Genomic DNA, 24,418 nt, shown 5'->3' on the forward strand with positions numbered 1-24,418 from the left:
TTTGTATAGTCTATTTTTGATGGCTATTGATGTTCTTATCCCACTTGTAATCCATGGCTTTGAGATTGCTTTAATTTCTTTCTTACTTAGAACTTTGTTAGGAATATTATCATCGATAATATCTGATGCTCTGGAGTAAAATTTCCCAAATAGCTCATTCACATCTTCAGTGTCATCGAGAATGCACCCCCAATCAACTGCTTGAAATTCTGACAAGAGTTTTCCTTCATAATAATTTGAATAATCTCTTCTGGTTATCTTTATCTTTTTAGGAAGTGCACAAAATTTGTTGACAATAATGAAATTTGGAAGGTGATCAGTCAGGTCATATATTAGATTGCCACTTATAGTGTGATGTTCTGATGAGTTGAAAAATATGTTATCAATTAGAGTAGAAGAATGGTAAGTTATACGAGTAGGTTGTAATATATGTGGAGAATAATAAAACTGATTTAAAGTATCGAGGAATTCTTCCGTTGGCAAGTGAGAATCTGTATTTAACAAATTAATATTAAAATCCCCCATTAAAAGACAAAATTTACCTTCATTATTTATCTTATCGAGAGACTCGTTAAGTGATTCTAGAAATGCCTCAAGATTGCTGTTCGGATGCCTATAAATGACTGCACAGATCAAATTGTGGTGCAGATTACTATGAACTTCAATAAATAATGATTCAAAATCTTCAGTAATTTTAGAGAGATCATCTCTTACATGAAAACTTAGGTTGCTAGAAATATAAAAGTCAACTCCACCAGCATTCGATAAACTGGGTTGAGACAAAAAAGAATAACCAGGAATAACATTACTGCAGATCTGTTCTTTTGTTGTGCTAAATTTAGTTTCTGTTAAAGAGCAGCAGTAAGGGGGACTCGCGGTCACCCCTCGGAATTACACGGATATTCCCCGTGCTCACGTAACAGCGTCCGAGTCGGGTATTACCCGCGCGCTGATTCCCTTACTGCTGCTAGTTGTCGAAACGATGGGTACCGTAAATGGAGGTTAAGATATCCTTTACATATAGATGGACGCCATCACGAGCATTAGAAATAAAACTGTGCGCAAACTGAGAACTCAGGTGTTGGATCGCCTGGATGCTGACTTTGCCTTTACAACGTTTATGGAGGGCGATACTGACGAGACAATGACATATGAAAGAGCAGAAAGGATAATCAATTTGATGCCTGAAGGTGAATACCGTTTGGAGTTAACATTTATAAAGTATTTAGACGGTGAGTGGATGATAGAAAAGGGGCGCAATCCAATACGGGCGTCAGGTAAGCAAAACCTGTTTGTGCTGAATAAAGACACCAGGCCCGGAGCACTTGAAGGAATAGACATACTGTTCTACGAGGTCGCATACCCGGTTACTGTAGTTATTTACGGCGCGTACGAGATTAAGAAACCAGACGTTAAGAAGCTTAAACCAATGCGACATCCCGGCAACTGTGTAGGGAAGTTAGTAAGAGAGTTCTTCGAAGATTCCTCTCGGGGCGGTAAACTTACCCTAAAAAGAAGAGAAGCCATCCAGAGATGGGAAGATGCTACTCGTAGGGCTGGAGCAACTATTGACAACATCAAGAAGTTAGAAACTGCGTTAGAAAGGCGCATACACGTGAAAGACATTACCGACGGCTTTATTTACCCAGGAACGCACAAATACGGAGGCAGAGGTGCTCCTATAGTCATTTATCAGCACAACGCACACGCATGGAGAGAGTTAAGGTTTCCTAAAAAGAAGGAGACAAAGGTCTATAAGAAGTCACCATTGACAGAATTAGTTCATGAGAATTCCATATGGTTAATGGACGCGGAGGGAAGTCAGTTTATGACCCAAGATGGTACTTTATACCGACCGGAAATGGAACACCTGCGCATACAAAGTGCATGTGAATCCCTTGGTGAGGACTTCTCAGACGAGGTCCTCAGCTCTCGTAGTTTGGACTTCTTGGCGGCCAAGAAGAGGAATGGTCGGAAACCTACCCCAAAAGAGTTCGGAGACATAGCCAAAGCCTGTGTAGAGCATGGTCACGGTGGTCTTTGGAACATGGAGTACGACGAAGACGAGTACGTGTCTCTGGATATGAAACACTGTTACCCTGCAAGTTTTAAAGGTCTAGGGGATTGTAAGGAATATTACGACCGTTACGGACATCCAGACTCCCAATTCTTGCGCGTTTCGTTAGACGGTCACTACGACGCCCCAGCAACTGGATTCGTACGATTAACGTCTTGGAAGTTGGCTAAAGACTTACATCCCATAATTTACGCGTGGTACGGGAAGCATCTACAAGAGAAAGAATGGATACCCATACCCCTATTGAAGTTCTTTGAAGAGCGCAAGCTTTTAAAATACACAGCGCATGAAGCCATACTTTGTCATGGCGCCTTTACGCAATGGCTCCCAGAACACAACCCCACAGCACGCGTTGTCATAGGAAAATTCACACAGGGCGCTAAGGAGGGCGAGAAACACATGCAGCGGCGTTTAATAACAGACGAAGGAGAGTTAAGCTTCCTTATTAAGCGCGCCCATGAACAAGGAACGATGGTGTCTGTGGAGAAGTGGGACTACTTCATAGAAGGTCAGAAAGAAAAGAAATGGAATGTACTTTGTTACTACCAAGACCACAGGCCGCAATATTACCACCTGCGTGCGAGTATGTTAGCATATGCGCATATCAACCTATTAGCGATGCTCCTACGGTTTGACAAAGAAGATATCCCCCGCGTAACCACGGATTCCCTATACGTAAAACCGCACGTGTTAGAGAAGATGAAGGAATTTTACACCGAAGATGAGTTGGCGGAAAGTGGTCAATGGCGCGTTAAAGATGAGGAGATAAGATCTTGGAGGGCACGTGTAGAATATCACGGAGAACATCTTTGCGGTAGCGTGGAACCAACCGGGGAGCCACTGCCTTCGGTTGCTGATCCGATTTCTTACCAACGCTTCTCTTACCTTTACGGTACGGGAGGTAGCGGTAAGACGACGCGTGTGTTAGAACTCTTTCCTAAGATAAAGGTGCTAACGCCAACGCACCGTTTGGAACGAGAACTCTGCGAAATGGGCCACGACGCGCAGACCTACCACAGCTTCTTTCGTTGCAATGGACAAAAATGGGTACCAGAGGCCATCCATGACATACCACCAGTAATACTTTGGGATGAGATTTGCACCGTGCCTTTGGAAATCCTGCAGGAGTTCGTAGAGTTCCTTTGCGGGAAATGTCAAGTAATATTCGCCGGAGATCCATGCCAGCCTCCTCCAATAGCCGGAGAGATGCCCCACGAATGGCTAAAGAGGTTCGTAGACTATTCTGAAGAAATCAACATAGATTACCGCAGCAAGGATCAAATAAGAAACCTGGAAGCAGAACTTCGGGGCCTTAGTGACGCCGACCAATGCAAGACGCTGCGCAAACGCATACGAGCGAAGTCCTACGAAGACTTCCTTTACGCATGGCATCCAAAGGATCTGGTGCTGAGCAGCAAACGCGCAGCACAGTCTCGCATACAAAAGGATTTGCTAAATATACACCGAGAGCGCTTCCCTACGCATCCCGTACCTGTTTGCTACAAACCCCACGACACCCGCATGCAAAAAAGAGACGTCTGGGTACCCGGTACCGACATCCAACTGCAGAACGCAGTAACGCACGATAAAGCCTGGGTACCCATAGAAAAGGTGGAAAAATAACCTCCCATCCAGATTGGCGCTTGGGCTATTGCATGACAGTCCACAGCGCGCAAGGGCTTACCATAAAAGAAACCTTATGGATCATAGACCAGCGGCTGTTGGAGCAGCCTTATCTACACCGCTGTAAGCCGCGTAGAATATGCCAAACAGTTAAAAAGGGCCTGGGGGCCGCAACTGCGCTACGATAAGACGCCAGAGGACGTAGCTAAGGAGAACATTGCTAAGAAACTCCTTCGCTACAAGCGGCACGACGAAGAAAAAGATATGACGTTCGACCTATGCGTGGACGACGTCTATAAGAAAGGCGCCCGCTGCGCAAAGTGTAACATACTTCTACTATGGAGGTTTGACCCAAATGACGATCAACAGTTCTCCGTGGATCGCATAAATAATAAACGCGGGCATTGCAGAGGCAACGTAAGGCTAACATGCCTAGAGTGTAATCGGGCGCGTGGAGCAGCACTACTTTGAGTCTTTGGGAACTATGAGCAGCTCTTCCTTGACGAATCCGCGACTTGGGCCATTTAGGTAATACAACACAGGTTGCCCTTCCTTGGTGACGGACTTCGAAATCTCATACGTTTCCAGAGACCAGTTAGGATCCGTGGCTCTCTTACTGCCACCTTCGAGTTCCCCCGGCTGATAGAGGTATCTGACCACTATGTCGCGGGGTAGCTTTTTTTCCTTCAGTCCGACCGCCCTCGAACTTCTGACGTAGGACTTGTGTTCCACGTGTTTCTTTTTTATGGCATCCCTGGCTTTCATTCCCGTAGCCCTGACCGCTTCGTTGTTCAAAGCCGCGACGACCTGGGGGAGCCTCTGAGTCCATTCCCTGTTGCGTTTGGAGGGATCTTCCAGCTCTTTCCAATACTGGTACCCAAAGAGGCGCTCGGCTAGGGTCTTATTGAATCTTTCGACGATGCTCTGACCCCTGTGGTACTCAGCTTCAGCTCTCCTAATCTTGGTGCTGTGGTCTTTCAGGGTCTTAGTAATCACGCCCATGAACTCTGTCCCCGCATCCACTTGCAGCAGCTTAGGCCATTTCAAGACGCGCTTATAAATCCTACCTAGGGCTTCTGCGACTTCCCCAGAATCCTTGGTGGTTATGGGTTCGGCGTCCTTGTATCTGCTTGCGATATCAACTACGGTCAAAGCGTATCTATAGGTCTTTCTTCTCACCTTGTCGTGCGGTAAGAAAAGCAAATCCGCCTGATGAACTTCATTGGGGGTATTTACGGTAAAGCTGGGCCTGGGAATGTACTTAGGCAAGGGAAGATAAACCTGCCAGAGGGTTTGTTTTCTTAGCCAGTTCTTAGCCGTTTCTTCTGATACCCTGGCCGCGGTCGCGAGTTTCTTGATAGCTGACGCTCCTCTCCAATAGCCTTCAGGCCCATAGTAAATCCTTTTGAGTTTGTCCTCTACGCGGCCCATTATATGAATTCCAAAACAAGATTGATCTTACGTCCGTTAAAATCCACCGTCTTTCCGTCCACCTTAATGGCGATGTTTATGCTTTCTACTAAATTGGACAAGTCATAGCTTAAAGAAATGGGAGTGTATTCTACTGGGTCAAATGGATTACCTTTGGGCAGAAACTTGGACATAAGAGAAGACTTTTCTCCATTGTTGTAACTATGGACTAAATCGCAATAGACTTCGTAAGAGGATGCGACTTTCCATTTCACGGGTATGGCTGTGTCGGTAATTGTCTTGCCTGAGGCACATAATAAAGATCCCAATGGGTCAGACTTTCCAAAGTTACTGAATAGTTTGGCATATTATGTTTGAGGGTCATTTCGTGCGGCAATCCCGTGGTGAGAGTGTAACCGCGCTTGGCGAGCTCCTTAGCAAGGGTGATTGGCGTGTAATGTCCATCGGGTAGCATTTCGCCTTGATATTTGCCAGGCGCCTTAAGTACGGTGACCAAGGCATTGACTAAATTATACCAAGAACTGTACAAAGAACAACTAACCAGCCTAACCTTATGGGCTTTGATGGGGGGATTCAAATAAGTGGTAAAGTCATTCTTGTCGCTTTCCAAAAAGACAATCATATATTTCAGGAAACACAGTTTCCTTCGTTAGAGCAGATACGCCAAAGCTACGCCTCCTGCCAGCCCTGCGATTCCTACGAAGACCAACTCACTATCTTTTTGTTTCTTAGAAGGCTGATAGTAATCCTTAAACTGGGGCTTTCTCAACCCCGTCGATGCCGCGGGGTGTGCTTGCGCATAGAGCTTAAAGGCGTAGTCTGTGTTTTCGAAGTTCTTATCCGCCTGCATCTTGTCTTGGTAGTTCTTGTCCAACCAATCCCTGTAAGCTTGTTTTTTTCATTCCAAGCCGCCACGTCTCGCTGATATTTCTCCAGCGCTAAGTCGTGTCTCTTCCTTTCGGCGGCTAAATCTCCGCTGCGATGACCTCTGACTAATCTATCCAAATACTGACCACCATAATTAGCTCCAGTGAATGCTAAAGCTGCAATAACTCCACCTGCGACCACGCTAGCCATTTATATTACAGGGGACAAGTCCCCTTCTAGAAGTAAGCGTAGCTTACTGAGGAATGTACTTTTCCTTCCGTAGGTAATCCTTTACCATGATAGCCCCGCCTACGGCAGCGGTCATCTTAGCAAAGTTAGCGAAGCTCTTGCTTGGGTCTTCAGTAAAGTCTTCTTTGAGCACTTTCTTGCCTACCCAACCAATACCCGCAACGATGGAAGTAATAATAGCTGCTTCTTCAACAGTTTTCAATAACGCGGTTGACATTATATTACAAAGCGAGAAGGTTATTACTCCATTTCAGGGATCTTACTTTTTCTAACAGCTGGTTCCACAGGTGCGTGCACGGGCGCGTGATATGTTGGTGGTTCTACCTTTTTCGTTGCCCGCCATTGTAAGAAAAGGCTGCCTGCAGCTATGATGACTCCTAACGCGCCGATGACGTACCTAGGATTAATAAAGGATTCCTCTTCTCTTTCCTCCACCTTTTCTTCTTTTTTGGCTTTGTTCTTCCTATTCATCTCCGCGAGCTTCTTTCCCGCGGCAACTCTGCCTGGAGATTTAGCCTTGGTAATCTTTTGCTCCTCTTGGGGCTGCTCTACCTTCGACTCTGGTTCACTCATTTATATCTAAGGACTTGAAGGACTTGATAAGTACTTGAGAATGACTTAGTAATGATGAAAAGGTAAATTATACACCGTGAAAAGATGAAAAAACTTACTGACGTTTCGGACGCTAGTCCTTCGTCGGAGTAAAAGAGAAAGAAGTGGTAGAAAGGAGTGTATATATGATAGAATAAGACAAAAGAAACCAATGAGAGCAAGGTAGGCAAGGAAACAAAAACAAACAATCAAAAGACAAAAGAAAAGGTTAGTTGAAAATAAAGCGTTCATTAATCCCGTTGGGACTAAGAGTGCCCAATAGGTGAATAAGCCGCATTTCTTTGGTCTTGCGACAATCATTGTTGCCGTTAAGCAAAGAAAGACCGAAAACAATGAAGTCAGAAAGAGAATGGTTAGCTAGATTAAAATGGCGGGAAACTGGTTTGGTGGGATCGTTATTGCGAATATCATAAAGATGATTGCAAATGCGATCACCAAGACGGCGGCCAGTCTCGCCCACATACAAAAGATTACAGCGGGTACATTTAATACAATATACAACATTAGAAGTGGTACAAACAAAATGGTCAGTGATTTTAACAGTTGATTTAGGACCGACAACAGAAGTGTGAGAGACTATGTGAGGACAAGTATAACAACGTTTACGAGAACAGCGAAAAGTACCAGGTTCTTTGTTAGAGGGAAGAACTCCCTTGACCAAGAAAGAACGGAGATTACGATCACGTTTATAGGAAAAGAGAGGGCGGTTGTTGAAAATAGCAGAAGTGCGAGTATCAGAGTCAAGCAGAGAAAAGTTGCGGTTAACAATGGGTTTAATGGAAATGTTAATAGGATGATACGTAAGAGTGAAAGGAATGCGGTCATTAGAGGGACGAGTGTGAGGAGTGAGAGCGGTGGTACGATCAATAGTAGAAACTTTACGAATGGCGCGATCAATAACATGAGCAGGATAATTACGCTTAAGGAAGAAGGAACGCATCTCAGAACATTTAACAGAAAAATCAAGATCATCACTACACAAACGACGAAGACGAAGAAATTGCGAGAACGGAATAGCGTTAAGTTCATCTTTTCACGGTGTATAATTTACCTTTTCATCATTACTGTTTCATTAGAAACACCGACGCAGCTCACACTAGTTTTTAGCTAGTTATATCTTTTTGAGAATGACTTAAGTAAGTACTTAAGGACGACTTGACTAAGTACTTGAGGACGACTTGACTAAGTACTTGAGGACGACTTGACTAAGTACTTGAGGCGACTTGATCAGGTACCTCAGCAAGTGCCGCCTGGAAGACCTTTTCAACGTCCCTGTCCTTCTTCAAGTCCTTCCAAGACACCAGTACCTCATTCAAGTCGACGTGCTGAGCTACGTGAAGTGCCGCAGAGGCGACTGCCATTAACTTACCGCACTTCAAAGACAACCACCCGCAGGTTATCTTAAGTTCTTGGGCGAAGACATAGTCCTCGCTAATGTCCTTCCGCAGTTGCTCCACGTCGTCTATGGGCAGTGCAAGTCCAAGCAATTTAGTTGCAAGTCGGATAGCGGAGTCTGCTACGGCGTCCGTGGTCTTACTTGCAAGGGCGGCCTCGTACCTCTTATGGAACTTCTTAACCTCCTCTTCCGACAGCTTGTTAACTTGCTCATGGGTAAGTTCCTTGCCTATCATTTCTTTACACTTCCCCGAAGACACAAGGATGTTAAGTTGTTCCTTGAGGTTACTTTCGTCTAACTGTGTGGGGACTTCATCTAAGAGCTGCTCAATGTCCATATACATTAGGAGTTAAAGATCGCAGATCTTTATGGAATACGGAAACCTCAAAGAGAAGATCATCTTGGAATGTTGGTGCGTCTTTAGATGCCGCATGTATTCGTGTAACTGTTCCTTGCTTATCTCGCCGCCGTAGTCGCTTAAGATGGTTTCCAGGTCAGACTTACTCGGAGTATAAAATACGACAAGTGAACCTATGTTTTCCCTGAAGGGCTTAGAGACACTGGTAAGCTGCTGCGAGAGCAACCAAACGCTGATATTGTCATGCCTGCCGCTGAAAGCGAGTTTAATGAGCTCGGAGGTGCGCCTTTTTACGTCGTCCCCGCAGGCAATGTCATCCAGTATGAGCAAGGTTTGCGTATCTTTAGGGAATTGTTTGTGCCAGAACTTAAGGTGGCCAGATAACTCGTTGGGGTCTAAGATATCTACGAAGAAGTCGTCATCTTTCACTCCTATACCCGTCCAGGTGCGGTTATTCACGTAGGTGGGGCAAAGCAGTACGATGTAGTCGAAACGGTATCTAAAGGGTCCTAATAGCTGCTCTACCACGAACTGGGTCTTTCCGCAGCCGGTGGGTCCTACTATCAGAGCGTTACAAGGCATGTGATCTGGGTTCATTTATATTTAAACTTATTCGCTAAAATATATGGAGCCAGTGGAAGCAGTGCAAAGAATTGTCGCCGACGCAAAAGATAAAAGAGACACCATAGAAATGCAAAGGGAGGAGATCGATCGGCTGAAAGAGCGCGTGCAGGAGTTGTACGATGAAATTTGCGGTCTGAAGCGCGCAGAAAGGTTTGGTGCGCTCTTGACGATGGCGGGCTGGGCAAAAGAGTCCATTAAGGACTTTATGCGGTATCCCATATAAGGGTTATTAAATCCTTATTATATATGGAGTGTGAGCGATGTAACAAGGAGTTCAGCAGCAAGCAAATGTTAAAATACCATGTCGAAAAGAAGGTGTGCGCTAAGAAGGCACGCGAAAGGCGTTGTAAGGAGTGTAATCGCCTCTTTAGCAGCGCGCAGATGTTGGATTACCACGTGGATAACCGCGTTTGCCTAAAGAACGTATGTGAGCGCTGTGAGGAGGACAAGAACGACGAATGGCATCGACATCGGTGCCGCGGCAATTACGACCTGTTGAGCGTGGCTTGCGAGGAGCACGGCGACGTTGCTGCACGATGTTGCCCAAAGGAAACCCAAAGGAAGTTAACGCGCCGGAAGAAGGAAATTGACCAGCGCTTTGCGGAGTTTGACTGCGTCGAAGGCGTAAGGTGGGAAAACAGGGAACATTGGGAGGCGCTTTGTGAGCGCTGCGGCTGTCAAAGAAGTGACCAACATATTTGGCAGTGCCTCTACGACGGCAAAGGCGGCTTTAAAGAGTACTTAGATCGCTTCGAAGCTTGGCATGCCGACAATGAGGCGGCAAGGAAAGCCCGTAATGATTAGTAGGCGGCTTAAAATAGTAAAGTAGGGTTTGTTCAAAGAGTCTCAAATCCCATTCTTATTTTTAATTATTATTATTAAGAATAATGGAAGGATATTTAATAATAATAAATAAAAATAAGGACCCCTTTTAAGGGCGCTTGCATAATCTTATAATAATAAATAAAAATAAGGACCCCTTTTAAAGGCATATGGTAGCCTACTTTGTGGCATTTCTGGGAGGATTCCTAATCACCCTTTCAATATATGGACTGTATCACATGCGAAGCATCCAACGACTGTATAATCCCTGAAGTCCGTGAAGTCATCCGGGAAGTTATCCAAGAGCGCGCGGACCAGCCGCAGAAAATCGTTAAAAAAAAGCAGTCCTCTTCGCAGAGGAAAGGTACGACTGCCTCTACTGCCGCCGCACCTACTTAGGATGCGACTTTACCGACCACTGGTGTCGCGCCGATCCTAAAGCGCGCAGGACGGTTGTCGACGCTTTATTCAGCTGCAGAGCGGAGACTGACTAACCCTACGTTCGATGTCGAACTTCCAACGGCCGTCATGCTTACCATGTGATCGCAGGTGGGTGAATTCCTCGCCTTGAATTACATAGCGTACGCAGTCGGGCGCCCACAGCGAGTACTCCACGCCGTCGTGGTCTTTGAGGACTAACCGTAGGCGGTTGATGTCTTCGAAGACGATGTAATTTTTTATTTCGTATGCGATGCCGTGCGTTAAATCGCGCCAGTGAATTTGTTTAATTACCGTCATTATACCTATGAAATATCTTTAAGTGCGTTGAGCGCGTTTCTAAGGACTTAAAGCGCTTACGACACCACTTACAGGATATGCGAATGCCGTCCGCGTAGGTGCTTATCGCACGGCAAATGACGTCGTAGTCGCTGCTAACCATTGTTAGATATCCGTTAGCTTCGTACTGCGAGATTACCCTGCGTTGATCTGCAGATAACATGCCGTTTCCTTTTGGGGTCTTTAATTCGATACAAAGCCCACGATAACGCAGATGCGCATTTAGTATCAAAAGGTCCGGCTGACCACGTTGTTAACCCTTCTGCCAACACTTTATGCGTTTGCTATCCGAATCCTGTAGTTCACCAAGTCCGGGTGCTATGAGCATCTGAGGGTAAAACCGGCGTATGTAATCTACGACCTTTCTATGCAGGTCAAATTCGTTTTCTATTTTGAATACCAACTTGTTTGGGCATTCGAACCGCCCCACCTTTCTTAGCGTTGGTAAGACGTCCTCAAAGACCCAATCGCGGAATTCCACGGCTTTAGGCAGCTTAGAGCTAAATATCAATTCATACAACCCCGTCTCAGCTATAAATACGGCATTTGGTTGGGCGTTGGCAAGGGCGCCCTGACTTAGGGCCCCCTTTAGCTCACCCAATCTTTTTTGGTACTTTTCGGAAACGTGTTCTCTAACTGCGTTCCTTGGCTTTTCGTAACCCAACGCGGCAGCCACCTCCCTTGCCGTAAAATACGGTTTGTCGCCTTGCATTACGCATTGCAGTTTCGTGTCGTTATTTTCGAATACGTGAAGCATATTATACCAACGATATTTTTTATCAAAAATATCCTAGACACTAGGATGAGTGAGCGCAGCGAACGAATCAATACGCAACGCTTTTTAGCTGATTCATTTCCACGCTCAGTTGCGCGTCTGAGACTACGAAAATGTACGCGTTTATCTTAGTAGTGTCGCTGGCATGTTTGGTGCGCTTGATCTCCAACGTAATGCCGTCCTGGGTATTTACCAGGCGCAAACCCTGACCATGTAGGTCTTCGTCGTTCGTTGTGCGCATGTCGATCCACAGCGCATACTTATCCTTAAAGAATTCCTTTGGGCCAATTTGGTCGCCAAACTTACGCGCGACTTCCCGGTACATGTCCTCGGGCTTTATCCCTTGTGAGTAAACCTTATTAGGCACTCCGTTAATGCTAACGCCTACGTTAGTGATGTTAGGATTAAAGAACGCCTCAGAGTCACGCAATCCTGCCGTGTATGTCTTTGCGAACAGCAACATTATCCCTGTGAGGCTGCGCCTGGGAAGGTTAATGCTTTGGTTGATGACCTCTTCGACGTTGTTTGTAAAGCTGAACGTCTTGTACATCACGACGTGATCGTAAAGGAAAGCCTTCCCGGCGCTGTATTCCATACCGGCGCTACGTGCGAGGTCTTCGCTGTATACCGTTTCGTACTGCAGCTCTAAGTTAGTAACGGAGTATGGGTGGACGGCTGAGGAACTTACGTCCTTTCCCTGCAGGATGTTTTCTACCCACGTTATTGACAACGTAACGCACGTCCGCAGTGTTTGGTTGTATTGCTAGGTCAAACCTTAGCGCCAGGGTGCCAGGAACCAACACTAGGTTATCTGTTTGGCGGGGCACGCCTACGTACAGCGTTTCTCCAGGTTTAGCGCTAGAAGGCGTAAAGGTGACCCGGTGAAAGGTGCGTTCTGCCTTTAGTCCGCCAACCTGCTTAGGTAATGCGTTGGGATTTAACTTTGAGCTTATCATATATAATGGAAGTAGAAGGAACGGATTTTGACCCCCTTACCGAAGAAGGCCAAGTCGACATTAACGATGAAGAATATGAGTCTTTACTTCCTAATGACAACGTAGACGGACGAAGTCTCTTTGGGAAATTAAGGAGTAAGTATGGCAGCAGGGCCCGCGAGGCCTGGCGTTCCTTAAAGGACAAGTGACAATCGAGAAACCCAGGGAGATCTATTCCGGAGTACTTGGAATTGCAAAACTTGGATTCCACGGACCTAAGAACTGAAATGCTAAGGGGACTTTTAGACGACGTAAGGGAGAAATTTCCAAATGTGGACTTGACCCACCTTAATTTCCAAACCGGAGATAAGGGGCAAATTCAAATCCAGTATCAAGGAAGGGATAAGTGGTATAATCTCTACCAAAGGAGAGACTCCGACAGGCTCACCAGTAATCTCCCAAAAGAAATCAAAGACGCATTAGGAAGACCTAATTTGATGGAAAGACTAAGAGAAAACGATGAAAACACCAGCGAAGCCTTTGAAAAGTTCAAGACCCTAATGCAGCGGCAACAAAAAGGCATCGAAGCGATAAGGGAAGTCGAAGGACTAAAGGAAACAATGGAGGAAAGGGAAGCAGATTACATGAGGCAAAACCGACTACTCCTCGATGCTCAAAAAAGAGAACTTGACGACAAAAACCAAAGAATGATAGAAATGAGAGAACAAACAGACAAAGCCCTGCGCGATAGGAACCAAGCCCAAAAAGCCTTCGAGCTCGCCCTGCAAGACCTGGACATGAGCAAGGAAGAAGCTAAGAACTTACGTACCACCATAGCCGGCTCTTTGGAGGAACGGCGGCAGTTGGTTGCCGAAATCAATACTAAAGAAGAGCAAATCCGGCAAAGAGATCAGGCCATCGAAGACCTGGAGGGGCAAATAGAGCGGCAGCGAGAAGTAGTTGCGGACCAAACTCGTCCCGAAGAGGAAAGGGAGGCAGCACAAAGGGAATTAGAGGCTCTTCAGGAGAGAGTTGCGGAATTACAAGCGCAAAAGGACAACCTGGAAAGGGAGTTGGGCCTTACCACCAAGGAAAAGGTAAAAAGAGCCCTTTTGAAGTATGGTATTCCGCTGGCATTCGCGGTCGCTATTTCGAGCGTAGTAGGCGTGATCTTGTCCGCGCTTAAGGCTACGGGCGCAGGCGTAAAGAAATTAGGCAATGGGCTGACGGACTTGGGAAAAAAGATGGCAGCCGGTCTTCCTGGGCTGCTGGGTTCGGTTGTTTCCTTGGCACTTAGGGCCGGCGGTGAACTGTTGAAGTTCGTGGGGAATAACATTTGGATCTTGGTTGTCGCTATTGGAGTGGTACTCCTGAAGAAGATGAAGGGTTGATCTTATCCTTGTGTATTACTGGTGGCTTATCGTCGTCGGGCATCCGAGGCGTCCTCGACTGGGGATAAGTAAAGATAGTATTCGCGCCGCCTTGATAATGCGGAACTAGCGGCAGCACGCTCATGGTGCTAATGTGCTTATGATTCCAAACAGCATCCGTTGGAGGATCTTTTGACGGGGCGGCATTTATCCGAAGGTAGGCAACGTCGTTGGGAAGAACCTGAAGCTTCGCATATTGACAATTGGCTATCATGTGAAAAGTTACCGGCGTTAAGTCTTCTGTGCTTAACGGTGGGGGCTCCGACGAGAAATGAGCTAGGTTCCTATTATTATCTTTTTTTCTGTAGGGTAGTAATGGGTGGCCATTTTCATCGACGATCCTAAACCCGACATTACACGAATACCCCGTCGAAATGCTAATGGTACACATGATCAATCCCAGGCCCCCAACCTTCACCCAGAGCCCGGTGTCATGCCAATGCTGTTCTAAGTAGTCCTTCTCCTCCAAAAAATGTAGAAACCAATCTTCCTTCGCGTGTGGGTTCATATATCTAAAGGCTCACCACCGTAAGAGTGCTAATGGTCTTGTGATTATAAACCGTATCTCTCTGATTTTCTATACTATTTATGCAAACGCTCCCGGTGTCATCTACGCGCATTTGCAGCTTTACCTTCCCATGGCAATCGGCGACCATGTGGAAAGTCCAAACCGAGATGTTTTCGGCGCTGGCTGGGTTGGGCTCTACGGAGAAATGCGCAGGCTCCCTGTTGTTTGTCTTATTTCTCATAGGCTGCAGTACGCCATTCTCATCCAGGAACCTAAAGCCCACGTTGGCATGGCTGCTCGTACCAATGCAAATACTGCATATTATCAGCTTCTTTCCCGAGTAGTTCAAGTCTACAGACATGCCCGTGACATCAACCCAAGATGCCTGGGTGTATTTTTTCTCGCCTGTGTAAGTCGTATAAACACAATCTACTCCAGCTACGTAGGGGTTGTTCATCGCCATATATAATAACCAAGAGCAACACCCGCGACTGTTAGACCGGCCTTTAGTAACTTATGGTCATATTCCTCCTCCTTTTTAGGCGCTCGGTATGGCTTTGGTGGGTCTGCGGGCTTTGACTTAGGTTTCGACTTAGGCGGTAATAAACTTAAGTGTATCTTTTTAGGCTTATCGACAAAGTTGGGAATGCCCTTCGTGGTCTTATGGTTTATGTCGTTTATTCCCGGCTTCATATCAATCGTAGCACTTTTAAGTTGGTTGTTGTATCCTACTACGGAAGCAGTATTTATGGATAAATTACTAGGCATCAACAAGCAATATGGCGCTATTGCATAATCCAGCTTTTGCCTAGCATTTTCTATTGCTAACTTGTAGCGATTCGAACTTTTGTCAATATCACCCTCCAAAATCGAAGTTTCAAATAAAATCAAGGATTCTTCTCGCGAATTCTGTGCGGTGCCACTATCCCCAACTATGTTCTTTAGGGTGTTCACTTGAGCTCCAAGGATGGTATACACGTAAGCTTCTATGCTACGGTCCAAGCGTCCACGACCAACCTTGGTTAACCCCTTGCCTACTTTAGGTATGAAATTAAGGTATTGCTTATCATGCTCATCGTTAACCATTTTAATAATCAGCGGATTAGCTCCACCATATTTACCACCCTCATCTTCGAATAAAGGTCCATCCCTCACTACTTTCGTTTCCCCCTTTGGACCCGTTAACATCCACGCCCAATTCTCGAGTTGATAATGGGTTTCGTTGTGCGAAGCCATGGTCCATTTTAAATTTAACGCATGAACCTCCTTATCACTTAACACATGCCCACCAATACCCCAATAAGCCCAAATGTGCCCCAAACCATTGTTAGCACCAGCAGTACATCGAAAATCCTTCCCTACAACACCAAAATCCACACAAATTTTATCATAAGCTGGAACATTATATTTATTATCTCTCGGATCAAACGCAGCATCTCCCGGCAGCGCAATAACACCCATTTCATAAAGTATCCTTCGGACGGTAAAGTGAAAGTGAAACATAAATATCGGATCTTTCATCATATTAGCGCTTACCCCACAGCCACTGGTAGCACACCAAACCGCAAAGTTCAACTGCTGCGGCCAATAACGCATGTTAGGACCAATCGTCCATTCGTGGGCTTCTTTTGCCGTCTTATGAACAATGGGGACTTCTTTAAAGATATCTCGCACCTTTAACTCAAATGAATAGTCTTTAGAAACTCGCGCGTTCAACGTTAAGTCCATGTTTAAACGCTCGTCAAATGAAACCGCTGGCACTGGATAAGTGCTCGTGGTGGGTAAAAGCTCCTTCGACCAACCCGGCTTAGCCGTAGGCACAGGTGTGGCTGGGTGGTGTACAATCGTTAATTGCTGCACCTGATTACCTACTTGCTCCAGCTTTGAATGTTCCAAGTCCGCATTGCTGTACATTCTGGAGCCTTTAAAGTAAATCCCATCAGGTCTCCTTTCAAACTTACTGACGTCTGCATGTGGAAATAACTTCCTAAATGCTCTCCAGTTGGCATAATCCCGGTTGTCGTGATGTGGCTGCTCCTCTATGTTATTTCCAAAAGCGTCGTACATTAGTATATAATGGATGTTATACCATCAGCACCTCCACTTTATCCTGATTGACCTAGGGAGGGACCTAACAAATTAAACGCGGAAAACTTTAGGCTCAACAAAGCAAATTTAATCCTGGCTTACTTAGAAGGGCAGGTAAAACACTACGAAAAAGTTAGAAAAAAGTACGTCAGAGCCCGGAGTACGCTACATAAGATTGCGATAACTTCAGGTTCCATATCCGTTGTGTTAACGGGCTCTGGCGTTGCTACTTCGCTTACTGGGCCGCGAATAATCGTTGGAGTTCCTTTGGCCGGCGTTGGGGCAGCCTGTGGTATTATTTCGGCTGTTGCTACGGGCATTATGAAACAGTTGTCAAGTAAAATATCCAAGCATGACACGACAATAGCTCTGTCAAGGGCTAAAGTAAATACAATTACCGATCTTGTCTCAAAGGCTTTGCGTGACAGAAAGATAGACGACGTAGAATTCTCGCTTATTCTGGCCGAAGAGGAAAAGTACGAGAAATTAAAGTCGGACATAAGGAATAAAAAAACAGTCGTAAAAGATCTTTCCGAGGAATCTCGCAAAAAGATCTACCAAGAAGCGAAAGAAGAGCTTCAAAGAAAGCTTGCTCAGTAAACATCTGCTTTGAAAAAAGCGTGACAGGATTCTATTTACATATCGAACGTCAGTCTAGAAATTATGCAAATTAAATTTAATAATTTTCACATACATAAGCGTCCAGATGTGTCTGGCGTTCGCTTGTGATCGTGGACTTTGGAGCTGGGGAGGCCTAAAGTCCCGAGTTCGAGCCTCGCTGTAGACGCATTTGGACCGGTTGCTGTGAGTGAAAAAAAAAGCCTCCCCCACTCACAGCAACCGTGGGGGGAGGGGTAGAATGTGCGATTCAACCCCGCGATGGGGGGTTTCGCGATTGGAAAAGTCAGGGGGTGTCTCGGGACGCTGTCCGGAGTTCACCCTCTGGTGGGTCGTAAGAAAGATATATGTGTATGTACTAGAGGGCCTCTGGCGCGGGATGAAATAAGCCCCGTAAGCCCAAAATGCAAAAAACCCCACTGGGGATAGCTTGGTGTTCTGCGCGATGCATTCCCCAGTGGGGTTTCTGGCAAAATAAACGCCAGTTTTGCATTTTTATTTTCTCGGAATCCATCCTAATAGGGGGTGGTTGGGGTCTATTTTGTAAAATATTTCGTAGATTACGTCAGGGTAATAAGGAATATCCTTATCCAGCCGACAAAACATCCACTCGGCTCTGCTCATATCAGAAACCTCGGGAATAGACTTACCGGTAATTTCAGACAAAAGATAGGGAATAGCTTTGTAATATTTCCCTAGTTTTAATTTTTTCAATGTCTTCCGTAGACTTTGCGGGGTTGGCTCTTCTAAATGGTCTATGATTTTCTTCCTTACTTCGTTGTTTAAATATACCGGTCGATAACCTTGGATATGACTCATCCAGTCCCTAAAGTATTTTATTCTTTTGTATGGGGTCTTCTTACGACCTCCATTGGCGTAATACTGCTCTTTGGTAGCATTTGGTACGGCATTACGAATATTCTTACCACACTCGTAACACTGCGCTGACGTGTCGTCTTCTATTTGCATTTTCTTACCACAACACCAGAAACCTTTGGGCTTGGGTGTGTTAACTTTGGATCTTAGGCAAATTATACAGAAGTCATTGGTGAGCTTTTTACATTCATGCATCGTATATCCAACAAAATATCTTAACCTCCATTTACGGTACCCATCGTTTCGACAACTAGCAGCAGTAAGGGAATCAGCGCGCGGGTAATACCCGACTCGGACGCTGTTACGTGAGCACGGGGAATATCCGTGTAATTCCGAGGGGTGACCGCGAGTCCCCCTTACTGCTGCTTAAAGCAATAACAGAAAAGTTATGTTTCACTTCATTAATCATTTGTAGTAAATGATCAAAATTAGCATTTAAGCTTCGAATATTGGAATGTAGTGCAGAGAAATGTTTAGTAGAAGTACAGTTGACAATTGTTGGATCTTTTATAAAGTCATCTAAACTATAATATTTGAAATTACTTTGTAATGGCAAGTTACTATCAGGATCAACATTATATAATAAATTTCTTGAGTTCAAAAATGATAATAAATCCAATTGAGGAATATTAATGTTAGTGTCAGTAAGATTGAATGATTTATGGAAGTTTTATTACTTAGCTCTGCTAGGTGTAGATCCTTGACTGTACTTGCGAGTAAACTTGGATAGATCTTGTTCATTTGCGATTGTCCAGACAGGTTGGTTAACATCTTTTCTCATGAAGATCTTTCCATTTGATGTCCAGACAAACTTAACCTTTTTCTGTTTTTTCTCTTCCAAGCACTTATTGAATAACTCTCTATTTCTCCGCGTTAGACTTTCTGAGATGTAGATGTACTTTGGATGTTGTCTTTCGAAGCCGTGTAGATCTCTTGATGACTTGTTTTTTAAAGGGACTCTGAGGTGCCAGACACATCATAGCTTAAAATGTACATCAAACCTTGTTGATTTTGAAAATCGAAATGAAAATTCCATGAAATGCGTTTTTTGGGGTGATATCGTCCGTCAAAGTTGCGAAATGACTTAAGCTGGGCTCCCTGTGGAATATCGCGGATTTGATGGCTTGGGATGAATAAGGTGTGATGACGTCAGATAGTGGAACATGTTGGATAGCTGGAGCTGAATCAACCAAATTTCGCTATGGAAGTATGGCTGTTCTTTGTCAATTTGAGCCGGAAATTGCTTGAGGAGAAGAATATAATACACCCGATGAAAGTGTGATCGAGGACAGTGAGCTAGAAGAAGTGGCGAACGAGGAAAGGCTTCTAGGAATCGATCTTAAAGTCAACAATGTGTCGTGATGAAAACAGGTAGCTGATATGTGTTTATGTTGTTAAATGAGCTTATTAGGTAAAAGATTATGAGGTAAATGAAACATTTTATTTCACTTAAGATTTCAATATTTTCTGATGTTAAACTCAACGTAATTATTAGACATGACATGCATCACGACTATTGTGTCTGAACCGAGATGTGCTTAGGACTGCATTTAACAGTTTCTCTTCATGACAGAGAAGGCTCATTCCAAATTGAACAAATATTACAAATAAGTGAGTTTTTTTAAGTATTTTCTATTACGTTCTTATATTCCAAATAAGTGAGCTTTTTTCGGTATTTTCTATTTCATATATATACACGTTCAATGCATATTCATTTCGCTGAAATGCTTTTTCAGCCCTCTGCGTTGTGCTAGTTCTGATATCGCCAATTTATAATTACATGATGAATGCACGGTTATCTTAGCAAAAAGATCAGCATGTGTGGTATCTAAGATATTAAAGATCTACCTTCCCTGAATGTATGAGGAAGATACTGGCTTTAAAGAAGATGGAAGTGAAGATGAATTTGCTGACACGTACACCACATCGATTTCTTGAAGCCTTTCCTCGTTCGCCACTTCTTCTAGCTCACTGTCCTCGCTCACACTTTCATCGGGTGTATTATATTCTTCTCCTCAAGCAATTTCCGGCTCAAATTGATAAAGAACAGCCATACTTCCATAGCGAAATTTGGTTGATTCAGCTCCAGCTATCCAACATGTTCCACTATCTGACGTCATCACACCTTATTCATCCCAAGCCATCAAATCCGCGATATTCCACAGGGAGCCCAGCTTAAGTCATTTCGCAACTTTGACGGACGATATCACCCCAAAAAACGCATTTCATGGAATTTTCATTTCGATTTTCAAAATCAACAAGGTTTGATGTACATTTTAAGCTATGATGTGTCTGGCACCTCAGAGTCCCTTTAAGTTCTTCTTGGCTGCATAAAACTTATTCCTGATGTCTCGTGAAGTAAATTTGACAATGATTGCCGGAGGTTCTGACTTGGCTGAGTCTTGTTTTAGACGATGACTGGTGGAAATATCGTTATCTTGAACGGTTACACCGATCAAATTTCCAACCTCTTTGACGACATCATTCGTTGTGATATTTGGAGCAGTAGGTGGAATACCTCTTAATTCTAAACAATCCCTTCTAGAGTACTGTTCGTGTTCATTTAGTACATCTTTAATCAACTTTATATCTTTCTTAAGTGTCTCAACATTCTCCTTGTGTGATTTCAGTTCTTGATCTAGATCGACTTTACCATTTCCAGAGTTGTTAGATTTCTTCTCTAGCTTGGTGTAGCTGGTATGTAACCAATCTAAAGACTTCTCTATTGATCTTATCTTATCGAATACGGGTGCAAGTTGCTTATTAATAAGCTCGAGTATCTCTTTTTCTTCCATTTTCAGTGCAAAAGTACTAAGCAAATATGAAATAACTGTAATTAAACGCGAGTAAGTTGCCTTTTAAGACGGAGCTAAAAGTTTGCCCGCCATCTTGCCCGATGACCGCTGACCAAGATCATAGCCACAAGGACATGTCTTTGGCTTCCATGCTGTTGAATATGATGACTTACAATTAGGACATGTCCCTGTACCCCTTTTTGTCCATTTGGTTGTTTCCTGACATGGTAAAAATAATTCTATTAAAAAAAAACATACATAAATATCATCATTCTTACTGTAGTTTTTAAATACTGTAATAATACTATAATATTGGATGGTCAACCACATTAGTTTTTTTGGGGGAGTATTATACTATATTTATTTATAGTAAGGTGTTCGTAAAAAAATACCTAGTATTAGTTTATATGGAAGACGTAATGCTTTCAAAAAAAAAGATATATGTTTTGTAGCTTTCCAAAAACGAAGACCATCCCTAGCTACTTTTGAGTACAAAAGTAGTGAACATTTTGATCACAACATTCCACGAAATATAGTAAAACATATGACAAATTCTGGTAAAGCATAAGCCTTCGCTGTGCTACATGTCGTATAGCATATATATTAAGCAGACGAAGTTCAAACACTTATAATGATTGACATCCATCGACAAAGTAAGAATCATTTATTTCTTATTGGACAATGTTAATATATATATGGGATATTCAGGCAATTATTACTTACCATTATATATATAACCTTAGAAGTGCGGTATAAAGAAACGAATGACCGAAATCAACAGCGGCAGCCATGATGACCAGGGTTCGGAGCTCAGCCGTTAAACGATGCAATCCAACTAAATCTAAATTCAAAGCTATTTTAAAAATATACGATACTAAGAGGTCTATACGACGGTGATCTAGATAAAAACTCAAAACAGAGCAATAATAATTCGCAAGTGAGTAGTTTCAGCAGATTCAAACGTGACACGACGCGCGGGAAACAAACTAACAGCAGGAAATTACGAATTGCGATGAAAGAAGCAACGGCATTGGCTACAACCCCCGCAACCACACGATCGCTGCGAACCAACGAGAAAAGCCGTTCAGACAGAGGTGCATTACCGGAGTCATACACCAGGTTTCCCCTCGTGGTTGAAGCTCTTTGTAATACCAAAAGCAAAACATCTATAAGCAAGCTAAACTGACGAATCTAGTCACAGTCATGGAATCCCTGTGGATCACCACGAGTTTTGTCGTCCTTTTATTGTTGTACTTCAATTCTTCTGCTCAAGGTAAGTGTTAATCAAATGGATAACCAAAAGCAATAACACAGGCGACTCTTCAACAGCCTGGATATCTCTATAATCAGGATGCTTTGCAGCCAACCTGATTATTGGAATCAGAAATCAGGAATTGTACCAGAGTTATTTTAGATTCCTGTTTCAGAAATCAGAAAACTGACTTTTCGGCACTGCCTAGATATATTGCATGGGCGAAGATTTTGGTCGATGAAAAAGCCGAAAGAAAAACCGTAGCTTATCGTGATGTTTAGAAGTTAGAAATGATTCCTGGTTAAATGTGACATTCATTCACTGCCATGTTTAATTCGTTTGGTCAATGATTCCTTCATTTAACTCGAGAAAGGATATTTACATAGTTTTTCCATCTATTAAAATGTTTATGTACTAGATGTACGACAAGAAATGTTCTTTAAGTCAGTCCATGCAGCAAAGCCAAATTAGAGCTGAATTTTGTGACAAAGGCACCCGGCCTTGGGCTGGTCCCACTGGCCCGTTTATTTCGATTTCATTTGACCAGTTTCTTCAAAATTTTAAAGGTCAATGTATGGCTTTTTTCGTCAATATAAAGATTTCTAAGATGTCGAGTTCAAATAGCAATAAAATTCCTTGTATTATTTATCTAAATTAAGAATCTTGACACCTGCAATCTGCTTACTTGTTTTGTTACCCGGAAACATCTCCCCATATATCTTTCTTGGCTATATTCGGTATTACTTCGCGAATTCACTTACTATTCTCTGTACCAACTTCAATTTTGCCAACGAGTAACGCCGTATGAAAATCTGTATGAAAATCTCTTACATGCTTGTTTTTAAACATCATGGTTTTAATATGTACGACACCAGTAGCGTAGCGAGGGGGGTCACTGGGGGGCACGTGCCCCCCCAAAATTTTTGAAAAAAAAATTTTGAAAAAAGAATAACAACAAAAAAAACATATTAAACCGAAACAAAAGAGGAAAATAAATTATTACAACCTACAAAAGTGCGAATTTATACGAAGTTATCCGGAAGGGCTACCTGTGCACTGCGAACCCGGTCAGAGCCTGGAATCTGCACGTGGGAATTTGAAATTTTCTCTTATTTTGGATCAGTGCCCCCCCAGCTCCTAGGTCCTCGCTACGCCCCTGTACGACACAACCAAACTCAACAACATTTGCAATCAGTCGCTCTAAAAATCATTGACCTTGGGTCAAGTAATCATTAGGCGGCGTAATTTATGCATATATAAACTAACCGTTGAAACCGCTTTTTTATCGACTCAAAACTTATTCGACTAAAACAAGATTATAAAGCTATTTAAAGAACGTTTCTATCGTAATTTTTAGCGTTCATTTAACAGTAATCAAACTTCTACACGTAAAGTTGAACCTCGGTCACGCAATCACCAAAGATCGCGTTTTTTGCTCATCAGTACCGACAATCCCAAAACCTTTCCAATGGAGCTTAAATTTACCAAACCAAATTTAACTTTCAAACAACGGCACAAACATTAATTTCCTAGTTTTCAGGGTAAATTTCATGGCAATCTTTGCGAAAATCCTTAATCCTGCGTTGATTCGGGAAGCGTGATTTTCGCATGTATTTCAACCAAATTCAACAGGTTTCTGTGCAGTCAGAATTAATTTCCCCAAATCAATCTTTAAAGTTTTGAAAAGATGCATTCTTCCTCAACTTGCAGCATAAATATTATTTCAATTAGAGAACTTGCCCATAGTTAAATCTTTTTTTCTTTTGAGGCAACCAATTAGCATATGTAAACGAAGGCCTCCTACTTTTTCTCGCCAAAAATTCGTCTCTTTCCCAATAAGCTGGAAATCCAGTCCAATAAACGAAAAAGGGTGATACATTAAGAAGAAAGATCAAAAATTGTCGTAGATGGTTTATTTTTTACGCGCGCTCTGTTCAAAGTTTGTCCATTTTCGCTCCTCTTGAGCGTCTCTTGCTTGGGTTTCGGTCGAACCTCTTCTGTGGCCGTTTTCTCGAAAATAAAATAATATTTTCGAAAACCAACTACCCAGGGATTCATATCTAATAATGACCTATCTAACTTCAAAAGAAGAGCGAATTTGATTTTTTGACCCTTGCCACCATTTGTTCGATTCTTGTGGACATTGCCTCTTAATTGCTCATAAAAGTTTATCATGATTTCAAACGTGTCCGTACGTATATATCGTAAAAAATAGAATTCTGGCTTTGCATGATGAGTAACAATGAGATCAGATTACATTTCATATTTCGGTAGCCCACAAACCAAAAGCGTGATTATTATTACA

At 43.4% G+C, this 24,418-nt stretch overlaps 2 protein-coding genes across 3 annotated transcripts in view; one reads left to right on the plus strand and one right to left on the minus strand.

Annotated features, from left to right (window-relative positions):
* Positions 1–24,418, plus strand: part of LOC116293733 (uncharacterized) — a 112,769-nt gene that overhangs the window by 85,767 nt on the left and 2,584 nt on the right. The window contains exon 1 of one of the 2 annotated variants that reach the window (XM_089038525.1): positions 21,955–22,134. The exons of the other annotated variant lie outside the window; for it this stretch is intronic. Coding sequence (XP_088894651.1) covers positions 22,065–22,134 — 70 coding nt within the window. The 5' untranslated portion in view covers positions 21,955–22,064. Of the gene's footprint in view, positions 1–21,954; positions 22,135–24,418 lie in introns of those variants that run through there. 2 annotated transcript variants of the gene reach the window in all.
* Positions 17,917–21,946, minus strand: LOC148906663 (uncharacterized). Its single transcript, XM_089037662.1, has 3 exons — positions 21,585–21,946; positions 20,394–21,080; positions 17,917–19,042 (listed from the first exon to the last, which is right to left on the minus strand). The coding sequence occupies exons 2-3, from the start codon at positions 20,859–20,861 to the stop codon at positions 18,740–18,742; spliced, it is 771 nt and encodes a 256-aa protein (XP_088893788.1). The 5' UTR covers positions 20,862–21,080; positions 21,585–21,946; the 3' UTR covers positions 17,917–18,739.

Source organism: Actinia tenebrosa, unplaced genomic scaffold (genome assembly GCF_029948245.1).
Source record: "Actinia tenebrosa isolate PJP-AT-01 unplaced genomic scaffold, QUT_ActTen_1.0 PGA_scaffold5__44_contigs__length_20552954, whole genome shotgun sequence".
NCBI lineage: Eukaryota > Metazoa > Cnidaria > Anthozoa > Actiniaria > Actiniidae > Actinia > Actinia tenebrosa.